At 44.3% G+C, this 20758-nt stretch overlaps 4 protein-coding genes across 4 annotated transcripts; all 4 read right to left on the bottom strand.

Moving 5' to 3' along the window:
• Window positions 1-5913: 5913 nt before the first annotated feature.
• LAESUDRAFT_714058 (uncharacterized protein) lies at window positions 5914-6381 on the bottom strand (the record flags this gene model as incomplete). Its single annotated transcript, XM_040907036.1, has 3 exons — window positions 5914-5946; window positions 6000-6217; window positions 6291-6381. 3 exons carry the CDS (start codon window positions 6379-6381, stop codon window positions 5914-5916), a joined length of 342 nt encoding a protein of 113 aa, XP_040764683.1.
• Window positions 6382-9532: 3151 nt separating this feature from the next.
• Window positions 9533-10809, bottom strand: LAESUDRAFT_714057 (uncharacterized protein; the record flags this gene model as incomplete). Its single annotated transcript, XM_040907035.1, has 7 exons — window positions 9533-9676; window positions 9704-9736; window positions 10001-10029; window positions 10061-10148; window positions 10208-10348; window positions 10400-10466; window positions 10745-10809. The coding sequence occupies 7 exons, from the start codon at window positions 10807-10809 to the stop codon at window positions 9533-9535; spliced, it is 567 nt and encodes a 188-aa protein (XP_040764682.1).
• Window positions 10810-14365: 3556 nt separating this feature from the next.
• LAESUDRAFT_714056 (uncharacterized protein) lies at window positions 14366-16067 on the bottom strand (the record flags this gene model as incomplete). Its single annotated transcript, XM_040907034.1, has 9 exons — window positions 14366-14409; window positions 14609-14752; window positions 14810-14970; window positions 15096-15132; window positions 15191-15212; window positions 15318-15566; window positions 15659-15706; window positions 15760-15930; window positions 15999-16067. 9 exons carry the CDS (start codon window positions 16065-16067, stop codon window positions 14366-14368), a joined length of 945 nt encoding a protein of 314 aa, XP_040764681.1.
• A 246-nt stretch (window positions 16068-16313) lies between these two features.
• Window positions 16314-17098, bottom strand: LAESUDRAFT_652764 (uncharacterized protein; the record flags this gene model as incomplete). Its single annotated transcript, XM_040904378.1, has 2 exons — window positions 16314-16805; window positions 16859-17098. The coding sequence occupies 2 exons, from the start codon at window positions 17096-17098 to the stop codon at window positions 16314-16316; spliced, it is 732 nt and encodes a 243-aa protein (XP_040764680.1).
• Between the last annotated feature and the right edge of the window lie 3660 nt (window positions 17099-20758).

Below are 20758 nucleotides of genomic sequence, written 5' to 3'. Positions count from 1 at the left end.
GGCCATTTGCTTATACCCGTAGATAGGTAGCTTAGGTAAGATAGCCCGCTGTACGTGTATATAAGACCAGCCATGTAGGGGACGAAACCTCAGATTGTTTCTCCTCGTCTACTACCTGTAGCACCCACTGAGCTCACCAGCTCCATCATATATCTCTCACCCTTTCCTGCATCAGCCAACATTGACCAGTAAGTCAACAGGCTCTTGCGCCACATAGGGTTCAGGGGGATACCTTTGGGATCAGGGGGATCAGGGCGGCACGTTCCACGTGACTGTCCCTTTTTAGTCTTTTTGATCTCTTGTCCGGTGTTACCGTGACACAAATGCCTGAGGCCAATGGATCCAGTACATCAAGGAAGGTGAGAGAGGGCTCTTCACAAAGGGATCTGAAGGGTTTTCTTAAAGGGGATTTGTAGGCAGCTCGTCAGAGTCCCCAGAACATTATATAAGACCTGTACATTTAGCACCCGGATCAGATGCCTTTGTAGATCATCACAACGCAGAGGGTGATAATGTAACAATAAAGAATTCATCTCCAAATTTATCATTATTCTATTTACCAGTTACATTATGGGTGTATGGCAAGAAATTGAGCGCTGAAGCTTTAGTCGACTCAGGAGCATATTCCATGTACATCAGCAAGAGATTTGTGAGAAACAATAAACTTGCAACCTCCAAGCTTAACACAACATACAAAGTGTACAATGCTGACGGATCCCAAAATAAATATGGAGAAATAATTGACTATGTAAAGGCATACATTAAAGTCGGAGATCATGGCTCAACCCATCGCCTGCTAGTCACAGATATAGGAAAACTAGACCTGATCATTGAGATGTCTTATCTTCGTCAGCAAAATTCAGAAATTAACTGGCAAGCTGGAGAATGGAAATACTCACGATGCCCAAGTACGTGTTACCACCAGAGGCTTTGTAAAAAAAACAACAAGCCATTGTGAGAGAGGAAGCTAAAGAAATCTTGCAACAAGCACAACGAGTGACAGATGAGGAGCCAACTGCATTCAGGATGTTTAATGGGCATAACATTGATGCAGTAAATCCTATAATCTCGTGGGTCGAAATGGATGATTCTGAAGCTGAACAAATAGCACGCATGATCCTTTCCATAGCAGATTGCGGCTATGCTGAACCAGAAGAGAACCTGAAGGAAGTAGCATCCCAGTCAAACACTGGCAGCCCAGAATATCAGGTTATTAATGAAGTAGAATCTTGGGAAAAATTAGTACCAGATTATCTACACTCGTTCGGTGATGTCTTCTCCAAAAAAGCATCTGAAAGGATGCCAACTCGAAAGCCATATGATCACGCAATCAAGTTTGAAGAAGAGCATGAATTGCCACGACCGAGCAAGCTATATCCTATGAATCCTGAGAAAAGGAATTCTCTAGATTCATGAATCGACGAAAATCTAGCAAAAGGCTACATTTGTAAATCAAAATCACCTATAGCAGCCCCTGTATTCTTTGTAAAAAAGAAAGATGGCACGTTAAGACTGATACAAGATTACCAAAAACTTAATGCCATAATCAAGAAGAATCGCTTCCCTATTTCACGAATAAGCGAGCTCATCGATCAGCTCAGCAATGCGTCAATATTCACTAAGCTGGATCTCTGTTGGGGATACAACAATGTTCGCATCTGCAAAGGTGATGAATGAAAAACAGCTTTCGTGACACATCACAGTTTATATGAGGCGATGGTTATGTTTTTTGGTTTCTGCAATGCACCAGCCACCTTCCAACACATGATGAATGAGATATTGGATGATCTTATTCAGGAAGGCCATGTGATCGTCTACCTCGATGACATCTTAATCTTCACCAACGATCTGAAACAACATCGAAAGATTACAAAGGAGGTACTTGAAAGATTACGGGACAATGACTTTTTCACCAAGCCAGAAAAGTGCTTCTTCGAACAATCATCGATTGAGTACTTAGGGATGCTTATCTCTAAAGGCAAGGTCCGTATGGACCCTCAAAAGGTCACAGGTGTACTTGACTGGCCCAAACCCAGAAAAGTTAAGCAAGTACAAGCTTTTCTTGGGTTCGCTAATTTCTATCATCGGTTCATTGAAGGATTTGCCAAGAAGTCTCGACCACTCAATATCCTTACTCGAAAGAATCAGAATTGGGTATGGGGCGAGGAACAACAACAGGCATTTAATGCACTCAAGCATGCCTTTACATCCACTCCAATTCTGGCATTACCAGATGATACTCATCCATTCCGGTTGGAAATGGACTCCAGCAATTTTGTCACTGGCACATGCCTCGAACAACTCAAAGATGATGGGTTGTGGCATCCAATCGCATTCTATTCGAAAAGCCTCAATGAGGCTGAGCGGAACTATGAAATCTATGACCAAGAGATGCTCGCAATCATTTAAGCATTGAAAGAATACCGACAACATCTCGAAGGTCATCTGCTCCTGGTAGAAATTTAGTCCGATCACCAGAACTTAACCTATTTCAAATCAGCACAAAAGCTGACAAGATGGCAAGCTCGATGGTCGCTTTATCTTACATGGTTCAACATCCAACTACACCACAAACCAGGAAAATCAATGCATCACGTGGATCCTCTGTCCAGGAGGCCAGACCATAAAGAGGGGGGTAAATCTCAATAATTCTGACAAAACTCTACTCAAGCCAGAATATTTCACGATTAAAGCCATTCAACATACCCATCTCACAGTCGTCACAGATCATGATTTGGTGGACAAGATCAAAAAGGCATTACAAGACGACAATGTGAACAAATCTTATCAAGACCTACTCAAGAAAGGACAATGGGAGTTCTCGAAAGGACTTGAAGACTGGAACTTTGAAAGTGGGATATTACTATACTGAGGCAAAATCTATGTGCCACAAGCAGAGGCAAAGTCTATGTGCCAAAAGCAGATAACAAGGAATCACTCAGACAAGAAATCATCCAGTGTCATCATGAAGCTACCAGTGCAGGTCATCCTGGAAGATGGAAGACATATGAGATGCTATCTCACAATTACTGGTGGCCAGGGATGTCCACTTATGTCAAAAGATATGTTGGTTCTTGTGACATTTGTCAATGCAACAAGAACATCAATCAGCTAAAATACGGAGAACTACAGCCAAATGAGGTTCCAACAGAACCTTGGAAAATTATCTCTGTCGACTTGATTACTCAATTACCAGAATCTCACAGATTCAATGCAATTATGGTAGTTGTCAATCGTTTGACCAAAAGAGCGCACTTCTTTGCAATCACCAATGAGTTTTCTTCATCAAATCTGGCCCGTATCTTCTATAAAAGGGTATGGACACAGCATGGTCTCCCGAAACAGATTATTTCGGATAGAGGAACTCAGTTTGCAAGCACATTATTTCAGGAAGTATGCAAACTTCTCAGAATAAAATCTGCAATGTCTTCGGCATACCATCCGGAGACCGACGGCCAGACTGAAAGAACAAATCAGTTGCTAGAGCAATATCTTCATATTTATACTGATAAGTGCATGGAAGATTGGAGTACACTACTACCAACTGCCGAATTTGCCTACAATAATCAGGCTTCAGAAGCCACTAAGAATTCACCATTCTTTGTCGAATATGGCAGACATCCACGTGCAGAACCAACTATAATGGACCCCATAAAGCATAATATGCTAGATTCTATCATGCAGGCATGAGTAGAAGTGCAAGAGCAAGCGAAAGCAGCCATTCTATTGGCAGTTGAATGCATGAAGTGGTACTACGATCAATCCATACAACCCACATTTTTCAAAGTTGGAGATCAAGTACTACTCTCCACTAAAGATTGGCAGACATCAGGAGCCAAACTGGCACAACGGAGAGATGGACCCTTCAAAATCGTAGAAAAACTAGGACCAATCACATATAGACTAAAAATACTGTGACAATACGGTGTTCATCCAGTTTTTCATGCATCCAAGCTCACGCTCTACCACAAAGCTGAAATACCTGACTGCACACTCAGACCCCACCCTTCTATAAAGAAGCGAACTGGTGAAGAATGGGAAGTCGAATACATAGTCGACTCTCATGTCATTTGTGACAAACTTCAATATTTGGTGCATTGGAAAGGCTATTTCAAGGCTGAAGAGACTTGGGAACCAGCTGCAAATTTGAAGAAATCTTCACGTCTTATCAAGGAATTTCACAAAAAGTATCCGGACACACCCCAAACAATATCTCTAATCGATACAACTCCGATTGATGGCATTTTTCCATCACGGAGAACAGGTCAAATTTACGACCCCACCACTGACACTATTCAGATATGTGACCAAGATAGAGATGATTGAGATCATTCTAGAGATCTTCAAATTACATTAGACAATTCCAATGCATATGTGCCAAAATACACACATGAAGGCGATGCTGGAATGGATCTCGCCGCATCAGAACCAACCACCATCCAAGCACATTCATGAGGATTGGTCTTCACAGGACTTCATTATATGACACCTCGAGGAACCTAGGGTCAAATTGCACCACAAAGTGGTTTAGCTGTAAAAGGCATCGATGTAGGCACTGGTGTAATTGACAGAGGATACACAGGTGAAATCAAGATTTTGCTAATCAACAATACCGATGATGACTTCACAGTCAATTTGGATGATCGTATCACTCAACTTATCATCGAACATATTATTACTCCTGTCATTTCACTAGTCAATTACCTCAAATCATCAGCTCGAGGACACCGTAGATTTGGTTCAACCAGTGATAATTATTTCCAGAAACCACGACAAAAACCAGATTCAGGATGAACTGTCTAGAAGAGGGAGTACTGTCACAGATTTTCACGCTTTCACTTTGCATGTGACCAAGACATCACATGACACCAGTGCTAGGCTGTCCAGAAAGGAACAAACTTGTACACGAAGTACTGACAGTCCTAGGTGCCCCGGAGGTCAAGATCTAGTCACATGACATATTACGTGATATTCACACATGCGACAAGTGGTGCAGATATTAGGTAAGCTTAACTTATACAGTAATATCATCCCACCTAGAAGCAATGGTCGAACTTCAGAAGAATCCTACAAGGCATACACACACCACTGGAGATAGGTCTATAAGGAGATAGTGGTTCACACACTAGAATAGATAGATGCCATGCCACCGGCAATGTAGCCATTACAGGCAATACCATTCCCATGGTCTTACTAAGTAGTTCAGATATTTGACATATGACATATGTAGTCTGACAGGCAGTGGTAGCCAATCAGACAGCATCTATTAGCTAGCAGTTCTGGGGTACTAGGGAACCAGGGGTCCCTCTGCTCATATATATAAACTAGAGCTCTGAGATGCATAAGTCCTCCAAACTTATTCTCATCTCTGCTATGCCTATACACACAGTGTTACCAGTGCCCACTTGCAAGGCACTGCTTTACCTTGATGATCTTTGTGCCCATCCACACTTCGACAAACTAGTAGTAAGTGTTTGATCATAAGATCATAGGCTTAGTCGGTGCTCTGCGTCCTAAGTTTGTGATAGCTTTTAGTTATGTGACTGAAGTCTCCCTTGGTCTAAGCTTGCTGACCACCTTTCAGTTATAGGCCCTTGTAGCAGCATAGCCCGCTGGAGTCCACGTGAGGACATGAGACTATATGTTGGATCTAGTCCTTTCAGGTGACCGTTTTAATCCATCCTCTATACCAGCATATGTAATGCATATGTAATGGTTTATATAAAAATGATTAGGGTCACAGGACTGTATTTGTGACAGTTATGGCAGCAAAGTAATAATCTTGTGACTTGCCATTAGCACCATTATAGCTCTGCAAGAGATTAATTAGCACATATCATGAGTGAAAAAAGATATATGTTTAACCTTGAAATTCTTGCCACTAAAGATAATGTTAAACCTGGCATATCCTTATCAGAAGATGGTGAGATCTTTAAGGTGAGGCACCTAGACAATTTATGAAGCATATTTTTGACTGAGAAGCATTCATGACCATGTACCAGCCCTCTGTCTTTGTAATTCTTGTGACAATGACCGAGAGTGGATGGACGAGGATCAATAAAGTGGCAAGTACAAATTTTTGTGATGAGCTGAACATTGCTGAAGCGATTGGCATTTGTCGATCTTTTGATAGTGCTCTCTATGAGAATTCGCAAAGCAAAGTGGTCAAAGTAGATTTTTGGGGCCTTATGACATTCGAGGTTCAGGTCAATGATCACTGTATAGCAAAATGAGCATATGAACGCATAGACAGAAAACAATGGATGAGTTATGCTAAAACAAACACTTACTTCGCTCTCCAACATTATGCAGAGAATGATATAATTCCTCTTGCACAAGCAGCAACATTTCGTAGTGGCAGAAATTCTCATCAGACTTCATAGTATACTTCGCAATGCAGTGCACGAATAGGTCAATCCACCTGTGCACAGTGATGACGTTCACATGCTGTCATCCATCTCTGCCCTCTGTGTTCTTGATCTAAAAGAGTGCATATAGTCAGTCTCCTACCCAGTTTCATTCTTTGGGCGGGAGAGGGATTCATCTGAATATAGTAATTTATGCCATGTTATAAAACATATGACTAATACAGTGCACATGATTAAGATCCAAACCACAGATCAACTTTATTCCCTCGTCCCGCCCTATGATGACTGGCACACAATGCATACAAATAAGCAGCCACAGTGACTGATAGTGGCTGAAAGTTGGTGGGCCTTGAAATAAATGCCATGCACACCAGGTCATTGTCGTGTCATCTCACATTTTTGGGACTTTTCCGGTAGCGTGCAATCAATGAGACTCATCCATAGTGTAAATCACCATTTGATGAGCTCTTATCTTTCTATACACCATGATCTCTCGTGCACAGTTTGATCTATTCTATGAAGCAATGTGCTGTCTGCACATCACCCTAGCAGATGTCATTCTGGCCCTTCTTAGTCCTGACTACATACATCATTCCTTCTTCCCACAACTTGCAGAATCATCTAGAGAAATCCTCCATGCATTTTTATCCAACCCACACACTGAGAAGTCGACTTGAAATGGATCACTGAAGTACATCACCAAGCTCATGAGTCTCACAGACAGTGACAATGGATGGCACTTCAATGCCGCATGAGCCAGCCCTGAGCATCGAGACATTTGATCTCACACATATGACAACAAAGATGTCTCAAAAATGTGAAATGATGCAACAATGACCTGGCATGCATGACATTTATTTCAAGGCCCCCCAACTTTCAGCCACCATCAGTTACAGTGGCTGCTTGTTTGTATACATTGTGTGCCAGTCATCATAGGGCAGGACGAGGGAATAAAGTTGATCTGTGGTTTGGATCTTAATCACATGCACTGTATTAGTCATATATTTTATGACATGGCATAAACTACTATATTCAGATGAATCCCTCTCCTGCTCAAAGAATGAAACTGGGTAGGAGACTGGCATATAGTCCACTTCAGATCATGTATTTGTCCTTACACATTCATCTCACCTAAAATGCCAGAAATTTTATTGCAAACTCCTTCACAACCTTGTAGTCCCAGAGATTGTTTGCATTATAAGGCTTGTGAGCCCACCCCTTGATAGTCATCTAAAGGAACTCAACAACCAATGCCCATGCCGTTAACATCCTCTGTCGAGCTTTCTTGGTCTTGAGATTTTTATATGGTTCGAGGTTGATAAGCAAGTTGTCTATCTCAGTGACAGCAGCCTCGGCTTTATCTGGGTGGTCCGTCAAATATCGAAGCTTGTCACGCAGATCTAGTAATCCTCATCCACTTGGAGCTGGTGCAGTTGAAGAATGCATATGACCAGTGTTGGGACCAGAATAAAGTGCAGTGGAGTATCTATCATGATTGTGTGTAGCAGAGCTAGTCGAGCCAGTAGTATTGTTCAAAATGGCCTGGTGCTCTAGCTGGCCAGCAGTTGGCACAGCTGATGATGAGTGTGGCATGGTGTGCTAAACAAAGGAGAGTACAAGGGAACAAATGTTAGGGAAGACTGTATGCACACAGACCAGAGAAGAGACACAGGGTGTATTCGCACCACGATCGTGTGTTGATGGCTGGAGATTTCCTGACTTAATTATACTCCCATGGTCCTCAACCTTTCCCTCGACTTTGCTGAGCTCCTGCAACTAGACACCAACCTCTCAGCCACATTATATATGCTGCCCCCGCTGGCATTCATTCTGCCACTGCTGGAAGATTCCATGCAGCAGACTCCACAAGAGCTTTCTGACATTTCTGTTTGACTCGATTGTGTATGTGAAGAGGATCGCATTAGCATGCAGTCACAATTTCACACTACGCATTGATCGCCAATGTGAACCAAGTTGCTACGTACACAAATGCAGATCTGAATCTCTGGGAGCACAACATGCATCTATCCAGGTTGATTAACAATGACCGCAGTTCTCTCCTTTTACTGTGAGCATCCTGCTCACATAACATCTGCAGAATGCTGAGACATCCACCTGCTATGATTTGATTTTCATTTTACATTTTGTGCTCTTCTAATAGCGTACAATCTCACTGAGCCAGTTTGTTGGTGACCTGTGCTGACGAGGCTCATCAGATGGCCTTGGTCGTGGTCCCAAAGTTCAACTTTTTGAGAATGCTGAAGAGCATCGAGCATTACTGAATCAAGTCTCTACCATGCACACCTTCTTGTTTTTCCTCTGTCTAGTCTGCTCATGCCCATCTATAGCATTGTACCACCCATTGTCATCCTCCTTTGCAAGGTTGGCATGCAGCCCATTCGACATACAATCACTCAAATTTGAGCACAGCACCCTGAACTCAGCAAGCACAACCTTAGCTCTATTCAAGTGATACTATCTAGTGCTAAGCCAGTATCGAAGAAGGTTACCCAACAGCTCATGTGTATCTTCCCAGATGCATCTATCGCACAGGATTATGGTATGTGATCATGATGGCATGTTCAAGCTGTTATCTCATTTGGGGGGTCTGCCAGGCCTAACAAATACCAGTGTGACCCTGTTGATGCCTCGACTTGACATGAAGATTGCTACATCAGATAGATCAGGGTCCTATTACCAGATGTGACTGCATGGATATTGTGAGTGGATGAAAGCCTCACATTGCACAATGAGCTGGGCCAGCTAATGGGTGACGGGCCCCGCCATGGCTCTGTGCTATTTGAACAATGAGCAAGTGTGAGTAGTCTGTTTTCAGACAAATCCGATTGAAGTGCATTTCACAATCAGAAATAGCACCAAGAAAACATTCATGGATAAATAGGTGTATACAGGCAGTGAAGTGATGCTCGATGATAATGGATAAAATGGTCTAACATTGGCTGACAAATGTAATCAGAGATATAAAATCTGCTAGGTTAATCAAATCCTGACACGCTTCTTTAAGTACATATAACTGAACTTGTTCAACATAACTACATGGTTGTGAGCGGCACCACATCTGCGATGTCTGCATGATCATGTACGTAGTAAAGATATTCTAAGTGCATTTTTTAGTACCCGCTTTATATTTGTAAGTACTCCCTTTAGATTTGTAAGATACCCGCTTTAGATTTGGGAGTGCTTGGTTCACTTGTTTTGAGACCTGCTTCATCTGCCATCTCATACTTACTCCACACTGAGGCATGGGTGAAGTGGGATATAGAGATGTGCAAGGTACCCTTCCCATTCTTCCACTCCATGAGTCAACACTTTACCCCAAAACCAAATGCAGTCCCCCCGATGACAAGCTGGATCAGTGCATTAATTTAAATTTAAGCAAGAATATTACCTGGCTGCATCAGGACCCTGAGACCTAAAGATGCCAGATAGATAAAGCCTCCAGTAAAATATCTCAATGCTACAATCTCAACTCATCCTAAAGGAGTATCATGCTTGTTAATGTGGATAGGTGCTCGACTATTGATAAGATATTCTCTTCCTTCCAGGATCAGAGGGTCCATATAACCAAACATTCTTGCACCTGCATTCTCTTCGTTCATCCTGTCACGAACCTTTTCAGCATTTGCATAAAACTGAGGATCTATGATTTCGAGCACCGCATTCATTTATACAGCCAGTAGGTCTTGTGATTTCAATATCTGGGCAGATTGCATGAAGCCAGTTCCATTTTTCAACATGTCCATGCTGTGTGTAATAGGACTAGTAGGCTATCTGGCATATTAATGTCATGCTTAAGTAAAAAAAACCTTTATACTTACAGAGTGACCAATTTGATGCCAGCCTCTGCTCAAGGCAATGTCTCCCTTGAGACCCTTTCCTTTATACAAATGTTTCTTGCCTTTCTTGACTTTAGGGGGCACATATATGAAGTACGCCAGAAGGTCCTGTACCAAGAACTCCTATTAATTATGTCAGTGACATTTTAATATATTTTATGTTAGGTAACTCACATGTGCTCGCTCCTTGATCAGCTGTGGTAAATGATAGACTAGCTTGTGTCCATCAGCAGAGTATGCACTTCACGCAACGCCATCATTCCAGGTTATGATCTTAGATGGCGAATGCTTGAAGCTGTTTAAAGCATCTGTAAAATTGAAGTCAAAATTCTCTAAATTTGTGTAAGATAGTTTATATATTATTATCAAAAAAAAACATGCCTCGAGTTTTCTTCGCAAGTTTTGTCAACCATCAAGCCTCCCTCTGAACGTCCTTCTTCATCACTGCATGTCACCTTTTATCCTTCCTGTAGTTGTTGAATTTATTGACATGATACATGTCAAATTATAAACACTTACATGCTATTTTCAATTTTCTGGTTCATTGTCAAGGCACATGTCGCATCTTCGTCAGAGATAGACATGTTAAACAGGTCATCCTGTGACATATATGTTGAACAACAACAGCCAAGACTAACACCACGTCTAATAACTCACGACACCACTGGAAATTTGGGTACAAACGAGCAAGGTAATGCTACATTAACTACCTCCCTTTGAACCATGCCACTTCAGGGCAGGCGACACAGCTCACATGCCCAGCACTTATCTGGCTGCCATTCCTGCAGCCCCTGTACCTGGCTCTGATGCCTCTAAGGCCCACTGCTATCTCGCAGTGCCTCTCAGGCCCCAAAAGCCAACAATATATGCATCATCTCCATCAGAAATGAACATGTCAGATGAGATGTCCTTGAATAATATTAATACTAGCCCTATTGAAACACAGCATATGTGCTCAGATCAGGAGCCTTGGCCACAGGGGTGGGGCCCCAGACACCAGCAATCAGGACCCCAATCACATCTGAGCCCAGTCACATGATCAATCTCCCAGATCACAGGTCAGCAAATCAGAAGTGTGGCCACAAAAGGGCATGACCCCGGACACCCCTGATCCAGACCTCAAGCACCACTCCTATGTGGATAACTCATGGTCAAATTCTCTCCTCCAGCTGCCACACTGCTTCTTTCCATGCACGTCCATCAGATATAAGTGGGCTGGGATGATGTATTCTCACCTGTGATAGCTTACCCATGTTTTCGTCCCAGTAACAGAAAAGAAAAAAAAAAAGGAAAAAAAAACCCAAAAACAAACCAAGACACAATGGCTCAGTAGGCAATACAACCATGTGCACCAGCTGGGGCAACTCCTGCTAAGCATGCACACTTTTCAACAAAGAGATGGCTATATTGCTCCAAAGGTGCGCTGAAACAACTTCTGTGTTCGTCATTGTCACAGTATTAGGTGGCACCTTTCTTTTTGCACCATTAAAGTCATCATTTGGCAACTACAAGTGGTTATTCAGATGCCAACCTTCATATTGGTCTCACAAAGTGGATACTTGGACAAACAGCACAATAATGTCACATACATTGTGAATTCGACTGTGTCTACCACATGACCATCAAGCGCCCATGATTCAGCCACCCAGTCACATGACACTGGTCACTTGCCCTATTCAGAAGTTGTCAGGTGTTGATCATGTGACACCAGGTCACTTGCCCAGAAAGAAACTCTTTGGACCATCAAGCTAGCAAGCACCCAATTTGTCACTCAGATAAGTGACACCAACCCTATTGGCTACTCCATAGTGGCCCCATGTCACCGCTCAATAGTGGCACCACTTTGCTGCTCAAATAGTGGCACCACCTTCAGGCAATTATCCCATTGGATTAGATAGGATTGCCTCAGCGTATTCACAGCCTTTGTAGATAGTTGCCATAGTAGCTACCAGAACCTAACCAGTTATGGTATCATGTTCACATATAGGTGTCAGGGGTATTTACCTTAGTATAGTGACTGAGGTCCCTACCTGCATGTATATAAGCACCCATGAGGAAGCTGGGTATCCCCAGTGTCATTCATCTATTTCATGCAGCTTTACAAGCCATCACCCCCTCTTTGTGTGATATAAGGCTAAGGGCCCTTTGAGCCCCTTTTTGCAGGCTGCATGTCACTGCATGCCTTTTTGGCCTGACCCTTTGCGGCAGATCCTTATTTTGGTATTTGTGCAGGTCACTGAGCGCAGCTAGCACCTTGCCGCCATTTTCTTGCCTTTTGGCAGGATCTATGATGTGCTGTGACAGCCATTGGTACCTCACCATTGATCTCCATGAAGAAAAGAGAAATAACAGAGAACTCACCACTGAGAAAAGAGAGGAAATAGATTGTCAGAATTATCACCAGATGCTTCACCTGCAGGAGGCTCAGCCTGCAGCTGCTGTAGGTTGTGGTGTTCTTCCATCATAGTACTTGTGTTCATTTGCTCTCAGAGAACCTTCAAAATCAAGTTAGTAAAAGGACTCACCTAGAGAGACAAGTTAGTCGTGCAGCAGAGACAGGAAATACAACGAGGCTGCGCAAGCTCGTTGTGATGCTGAACGTGAGAGTTTGCTGCAGCGCTTCAGAGCGCTTGCACAGCATCATCTGTATGCTCGACCTCATATTTTTCCACCGGTTGCGCTCCATCCTGCACTTCAAGGAGGGAGTACGATATCAAGTACCTTTGTACAAAAACCTAAGTCTTCATTTGAATAAGTTGTGGGAAGATCTAGCCTATCCTGTACCTGGCTATACTGTATGCCAGTTGGTAGGGGGATCCCTTGTAGTGCCTGCCTATTGGCTGAGCAGCAAAGTGATATCACTATCTGAGTAACGAATTGGGTGCTTGCTAGCTTGGTGATCCAATAAGCTTGGGCGAGCCTATTGTGGGCCAAAGGTTTCCATTCTGGGTAAGTGGCCTGGTGTCACGTGACCAACATCTAACAACTTCTGAATAGGGCAAGTGGCCAGTGTCACGTGACTGGGTGGCTGAATCATGGGCGCTTGGTGGTTATGTGGTAGACACAGTCGTATCTGCAATGTATGTGGTGGTATTGTGCTGTTTGTCCAAGTATCCACTTTGTAAGACCAATATAAAGGTTGGCATCTGAATAACCACTTGTGGTTGTCAAATGAGGACTTTAATGGTGCAAAAAGAAAGGTGCCACCTAATACTGTGACACCATTACTCAAACACACTCACCCCACACCCAACATCCTCAAGTCAGTTACAAAAAATCTGCAGGCCTTGCACCCTTCAGAAGGAGTCACCCCTCTATATCATCACACCCATTGGAGATAGAGCACAGCAGTTCATACTCACCTCACTCCACAATGCAGCAAACAGTACTGCCAGACCATGGACCATAGAGAGGTGGTAACTGAGCATATTACCAGGTGCTTGATAGGGCTACAAAGTCTGGTGAGGATGAAAATCTGAGTTGCTAAGGCTCATAATTTAGGGTGTGAGACTGAAATGAGGTGGCGTAGGTGCAAAATGCAGTAACATAACTTAGCTGGGTGCTTCCTGAGTCGAGCTATGGACCACTAACAAGAATGCTGTCCTGCGCAGTGTCGAGAGTCAATGAGACATGGAATGTAGATGTAGACTGATGAGACAAAATAGGGTGTGCTGCTCTATTGTGAATGTACACATAGAACCTGAAATCTGATTTGTGAACTGAGTTTGTTTTTGTGCTATCTACACAAGGTATTATACAGGTGTAGTACTATGCTGTTCAAATTGTACTTTTATTCTTAATTCGCGTATTGGCTGCTAACGCACGAGAACGTTATCAGCAAAATCTGTCACTGGTGTCATTCTACCAGGCTGCACCCCCCGCTGGGCCTGTGACCCGCACCCCAGGTCATGTTCGCTGTGTGCAACAATGAGCTGGACACTCTGTTTATGCACCCACATGTCCATTGTTCACGCTTCTTGTCGTGCGCTATCTTCTGCAACATCAAAGAGCACAGTTCCTCACTGTTTGCACGTACTCTGGCCACCAACTGACTGACCTTGCCATCATGAATGCCTCCCCACGTACTTCACAATATTGTCGTTCGTTCTCATACAGAATGCATACTTGAGGCCAGCTTATTCAATCCTTGAGCCACATCTTATTCATGTAAATATCCATCAGGACTGAACAATATAATTGATTGCTTTTGCGAGCCCATCAGAGAGCCTGTACAGTTATTTCTGCACTACGAGCTAAATTTGTATGTGAAGTTTGTGCTATCTCATGGATCCGCAAAGTAAGAATAGGCATCAAATGGACTGAGTGGTTCTGGTGCCTTCACCTTCAGTGTGGGAGGTGTCAAAGGCATGGGCAGAGCCTGACCACTGGTGTCATCTTGCTCTTCATTGCTGTCAGCTACCACGATGATTTTTATGGCATCGGCATCCTGCTTTGCACTCGAGGTGGCAGTCTCGCTGTCATTGACTGCCCTGGTGCTAGTCTCGGAAAGGTGCATCAGAGCATTATCTGATGTCAAACGTACAAATTAATCAGCACAGCAGGCTAGCAGGCACTGCAACATACCATCAGTCTCACACTCAGTGGCAGGCGGGCTCAGCGAATGCAGACCACGCTCAATGAGCTCATTGTCCGTGTCATCTATTCCTTCTTTAATAAATGCCTCGTGCGCATCTTCACCATTGCCATCGCCATGCTCCGAACGCTCATCGTCCTCTGTGGTCAAGCTATCGAAACATTCATTTACATAGTATGATAATGATTTGACGCACCCTCCTTCGCAAATGCCTTTTTTTTGCCTTTTTTATCAGCAGATGGAGCATTTTTTTCGAGAGCCTCTCCTGGTACTCACAGTTCATACACGTTCTCGTCTATTGCTTGATGAGGTGCTGTCCATTGCAATTTTTGTGAGTTTTCTATATGGCTGTCTACCTCACTGCGACTTACTGATAAAGATCTGTGATTCCTTCTAACCACCACCACTTCAGCTCTTCATCAGCAAATAGTGGGGGCCATCTGGATGCTCGGCCTTGATAGCCTAGAACTTGGTCTTGCCACTTCGAGACAGCAACACATATGGTAACTGGTGCATTCTTATCTCCTCATCATCTTCCTTGTTGATGGACATCACCCAGGGATCACTCTTCGCAAAATGGGAGAAAAGCTTAGGTAGCAATCCACGCAGGAAGACGTGCATTGATGCAGGCCCCCACATATTGCTGAAGAAGATCCCACCAACCAAGTCAATGACACCCAAGCCATGATCCTGCAGCTGCAGGAGCTCATGCTGATTAGGTACAATGTTTTCCTTCATTTTGAGTATCTGCTGATTTGTCAGATTCATCTAGCATAGCGTCACCAGCCACATATCGCAGACAGCCCAATTTGCAAAGCTGCCATGCTGTAGACTCGCACCATGCCATCTGGAACCTGCCTTCTTTCCGTAGGTACTCTGCCATTAAACTAGCAGCCCGTGAGGTCGAGATATGTGCAAATCAAGCACACGCTAACAATACCTTCATGGCAGAACCACCTTGACCTTCTTTGACATTGCTGCAATTGCTGCGAAACGTCTGGTGGACTTCTTTGCGAGCGTCTGTTTGTGAGATCTTTGCTACGAAGCTGTTTTTCAGGCCTCTCAGGATTTCATTAACATGCTCATTGTTCCGGTGAGATGATTTCAGCTTCTGCATTATGTGATTGTAATTTGTGAGTCAACTGAACATCTACATTTGCCAAATCTGGCCATACACACTTCAACAGGCAAGCATTCCTCATCGCTTTCATCTTTGATGCATTGATGAGAGCTTCTAGGTTGTGCCATCACTGGAGAGGTCAGCAGAGGTTTATGACAGAGCAATAAGGGGGGAATGAAGTTGCGTTGAGTCAGGCTTTTTTTTGCTTATGCAATCCTGACAGGCCATCATCAATCTCAAAGTATGATCTCATTTGCTGTGTCACAGTGAGAGATAAACATTTCTATTATACAGAAATTGGTAGCTAACATGTTCTGTCGCTAGTTGTACACATTTTCGTGCATAAAATAGGTCATGAAATGGAGTCCCTGTGCCTATAGCTCTGCTCGCGGACGCCATATATGTTCTGGCAGCATTACTATGAGCTCCTTAGTACCACGATGTCCCAAACGTATGGCCTCCTCATGATCGTAGGCATCAATCTCTTCTCCAATGAGCACTCCGTACCCTGCCGGAAGGAACCCATCCCCATGAACAGCAGCCAAAGCATTGAAAAATAAGGTCTCTGTGGCCTCATCTGCAAAAGGACTCGCATGTGCCGGCACATTGACAGAATCATGGCGAACATTACCCTGCTGAGCTGCTGCGATCTGCTCTGATATATCAGCAGTAGGACCATCAACTATGGTGTCATCTTCATTTTCTGACTCCTCCTCTTCTGGAGGGTGCCCTGCACCTGTCTGTCCTCGTCGCCGATGTACTGGAGTGCCTGCCATATTGTATAGTTCATGCAGTACATCTGGATGAATATCAGCACCATCATCGACATAAATGCCATTTGCAGCCTGGCCAAGAAAGCGCATGTCCTGAGAAAGCGTCAGATGATTTCATGCTGCGAGTGCACCAAGTTAAGACCGACATTGGGGCTCTCATCATGAGTGTCAGGGCCAGAGATCGGGTACGCATTCCACTCGTCTTGGAAGGCCCTACAGTCAACATTGACAGCAAGGATGTGTAGCAGCCAAAGATGGTGGTGGTTGTCCCTACGTTCGAGGTGAAGGAAGAATGCATGCCATTCATGGTGAAACTGGTGCCTGACTTCGACCCACAGCTGCGCGATTCGGGTATTGTGATCGAGCTGCCACACTGTTAGTATCATTTGTGATATGATCATGGTCCGTGCATATCTTCCCCACATGAAGGATGCACGATTTGGTCCATGGCGCATAACCATCCACACGGCCACCTCCATATTCTCGCCACCCCGATCTCCACGTACATGAGATAGAGTCTCATGCTCCTGGACTGCTGTTAGAAAAAGATCAAGTACGGTGGTTGCAGAGTTGTTGGTGCTAGCCCGCAGACCTGTGATCTAGACAGCTATTAGGATGCACTGAGCAATGGAACATTGAAAGCACCACATACTGTCCGACAATACTCATCTATAAACCCATGAATCACTATTCCTCAGTGGATGAGCTTGTGGTGCCCATCGCAATGCCACAGTGCGTTTGGATGAGATGACTTATATTTGTGATGTCGAATAGTATGTTGCTGTCTTAGGGCATGACCAAGTTCATCAACACGGTGTAGAGATTGATATATGCAGTTCTTCTGAATGTGGAGGTGATGTCGCTGCAGAAATCCTCAAAGATATAGGATGCCCGAGTCAAGCTTGCCGTGCTTGTAAGCCTTGACAATCAAGTCCAAATCATGGTTCGTAAGCATGGATAAGGCTCGACGTAGTTCGTGCCCTTTAAGATTTTTGCAGATTGTGTGCCTGTGGACACTGAGCATGCAGACGAGCCATGCGATTGTTATGTTTCACCTCTTAAACACCGCCTCTTCTAAGAATGCCTTATCTATGACCATGCAAGGTCTTCCAGGCCATCCAATGGGGCTTATGAAGATTGGATTAACCCGTGCAATGTGTGAAGTATCCCTACAATCAATGTTGCTAGATAATGAGGACTTCATATATATGACACACCTTCCACTAGTGTTCTCCATCATGGCTCAAAGCCCAGATATCACTTGCATAAGAGCATGCACAACCTCTTCGAACCATTTCTGTGGGATTATGCTGCCTTCATCATCTTCTGAGTGCTCTGCAAGAAGCTCCAGGATTGGAACCATTTCCGTCGTCAGTTTCTCGAAATGATATCGAAGCTGTAGCGGATCTGCATCGTCAAGGCAGACAACTCGACTTGCATGCTTGTATGCATCATTCAGCAGTCTGAACGCACTGCATATATTTGCAGACCATGCGGTCAAGGGCCTAGGGGTGGGAAGACATGGTAGCTCAGTGGGGGAAAGATTAGTCATGTGCGTGTGATAGGCAAACAAAAACGGTGACAGGCAGCAAGGACAGACAGGTGATTGAGGGCCACTTGCCTTCTTAGGATTGACACTAGTGGTCTCTGCAGTCTTTCTCAGCACAAGCAATCTGCTGCATATATGCAAAATATCCTCAAAACTACAGCTCAGGTGGTATAATTAAAAATGAGCACTCTAGTCCAGTCGAAGCACTACTATAATGAGCCTGAAGACACGTACACATTCCGAGTAAGCACAAATTCAGCTCAGTTGAAACCCAACTTATGACATGCAACTCAGGTCGAAGATACCATTTTCAAGCTTCATTCTGTGGTTTTCAGCAGTGCAAGCACAGTCTTTGCAGACATGTTCACACTGCCAGTACCTGCCGAAAATGCAGAATTCTCAATAGATGGCTTAAGCGAAGACAAACCCATAATGCTATGCCAGGTTGCGGCACAGGATTTTGACTATCTATGTGACTCCCTTTATCTTCACAAAATGTGAGTAACTGGTTTGTGAATAAACAGTACTAGTACAAACCAACCTCAATGGTCAAAACAGATGGATAGCCCCACTGTATGATCTGCAATTTCTTATCGCTGTTCTCGAATTGTCACAGAGATGGGAAATCACAAGCGGCGAGCAATGGGCCACTCACTATCTCAAGACAATCATGGACACAATCAAGCCAGCTCTACGGTTTCGATTGGCATGCATATACAACTTTCCAGACTCATGCCTAGCAGTTTACATCTGTGTCAGTAGAGATGTGTTTGAGCCTGAAGAGCTGCACTGCCCTGTCATGGCAATGCTTGTGGTGAGATAGGCTGAAAGTGGAACGTCCTGGTCCCAGAATCCGAATGGGATCTGGAAGCCTGGTGTGTGCCAGGAGAAGATCACAAGGAACACCCACCCGGCATGCATTGCATGACAGAACAGAACAAGGCAAGAAAAACACAACAACAGGAGATGGGTGGGTGGGTCGAAAGAGTGTTCGAGCTCGTGTTGTGAGCAAGGGAAGATGATGGTGGTCACAGGATGAGGTGCTCTTGATGCTTCATCACGCGTCTCATTTTGCAACATGCTGTCATGAGTCCTAGAATTCGATGGGACATGTCACGATCGAATCTGCGTAACTTGTGCCTAGCAGTCTACGTCTGTGTCAGTAGAGATGTGTCTGAGCCTGAAGAGCTGCACTGCCCTGTCATGGCAATGCTTGTGGTGGAATAGGCTGAATGTGGAATGTCCTGGTCTTGAAGTCTGAATGGGATCCGGAAGCCTGGTGTGTGCTGGGAGGAGATCATGAGGAACACCCAAAGCTAGACGAAGACGCTGATGAGCGATCACTATTGATGCTCAGAACCCCTACCACAAGACGAGTCAAGCGAATCATCATATAATTGTACAAAACAACGTAAAGTGAACATGCATATGAGATATTACTATGAAAGGTCGAACCGGACGGATTTCTTCGTGAGACATTTACGATGATGGGAACGAGAGAGAGAGAAGGTGCCACCATTAGAGTAAGAAGCTCCACGTGCATAGGAATGATGGTTTCTATGGCACACCAATACCACAGGAAGGAGTCAGAAGACCATCTGCCCATGACTTTGACAATGTTTGGATCCACTCCACCCAGCAAGAGTTCGGTGGTGCCGCCGATATGAAAAGAATGACCTGTAATGCAGGCATGTCCGTGTTTGGTCCAAACTCCATTACACACTGGCAAGAAATGTTTCTTAGTCAGACATGACCAGGAGTTGTTGGTTGGATGGAAAGAAAGCAGCGGCAGATCAGCAGGGACTGGATTAATGCGAAGGTGGTGTCGAAGGGCAGTAATGGGGTCAGAAGGGCCCCGCTGACATGTAATTGTGACCTTCTCACTGGCGCACTTTTTGACTTTGGTGAATGGGAGATGCAGGAAATGTGAGCCATGCAGTGAGGATGCTTCAGCTAGATGTCGTTGGGAAGGTATTTGTCAAGGATCAAAGTGAGTTGGGAAGAGGAGAAGACCTCCCCAAGATGCAGTTGACCCCAGAAGGCCACATCAGCTGCGCAGAGGATGCAAGCCATTTCTGGGTCACATGGGTCAAGCTCGCCATGCAGCAGTTTCAGTAAGGACTGAGTGATAGGTAGTCATGGAGGTTTTGGGCTGGGACTGAGACGTTCAATTGCACTATGAGTGTAAGTGAGTCGCAAACTGCCATGCCAAGGGGCACCTTGGATAATATGCCATGCACATACAGCAGATAGCATATTCTGGCCAGCTTTGGATGCCGTGAAGGTGCAGAGTAAGAATTCATTGGCAGGAAGTCTCATGTGTGGTGAAATGCTTGCACCATCACAGAAGGTGATAAAGGATCTCAGGCAAGAGCTATACTGATCAAGAGTAGAAGCTGCGAGACACTGCGAGAGGACAGATTCGGTATGAGAGTTGATGTCGACAGATAGGAAGTCACGAGAGGATAAAGATCTCCGTGAGCTGTTACTGTTCAAT

This window comes from Laetiporus sulphureus (genome assembly GCF_001632365.1).
Source record: "Laetiporus sulphureus 93-53 unplaced genomic scaffold LAESUscaffold_18, whole genome shotgun sequence".
NCBI classification, from domain to species: Eukaryota; Fungi; Basidiomycota; class Agaricomycetes; order Polyporales; family Laetiporaceae; genus Laetiporus; species Laetiporus sulphureus.
The sequence above is the reverse complement of the archived record's forward strand: the minus strand, read 5'-3'. Positions and strand labels throughout refer to the sequence as shown.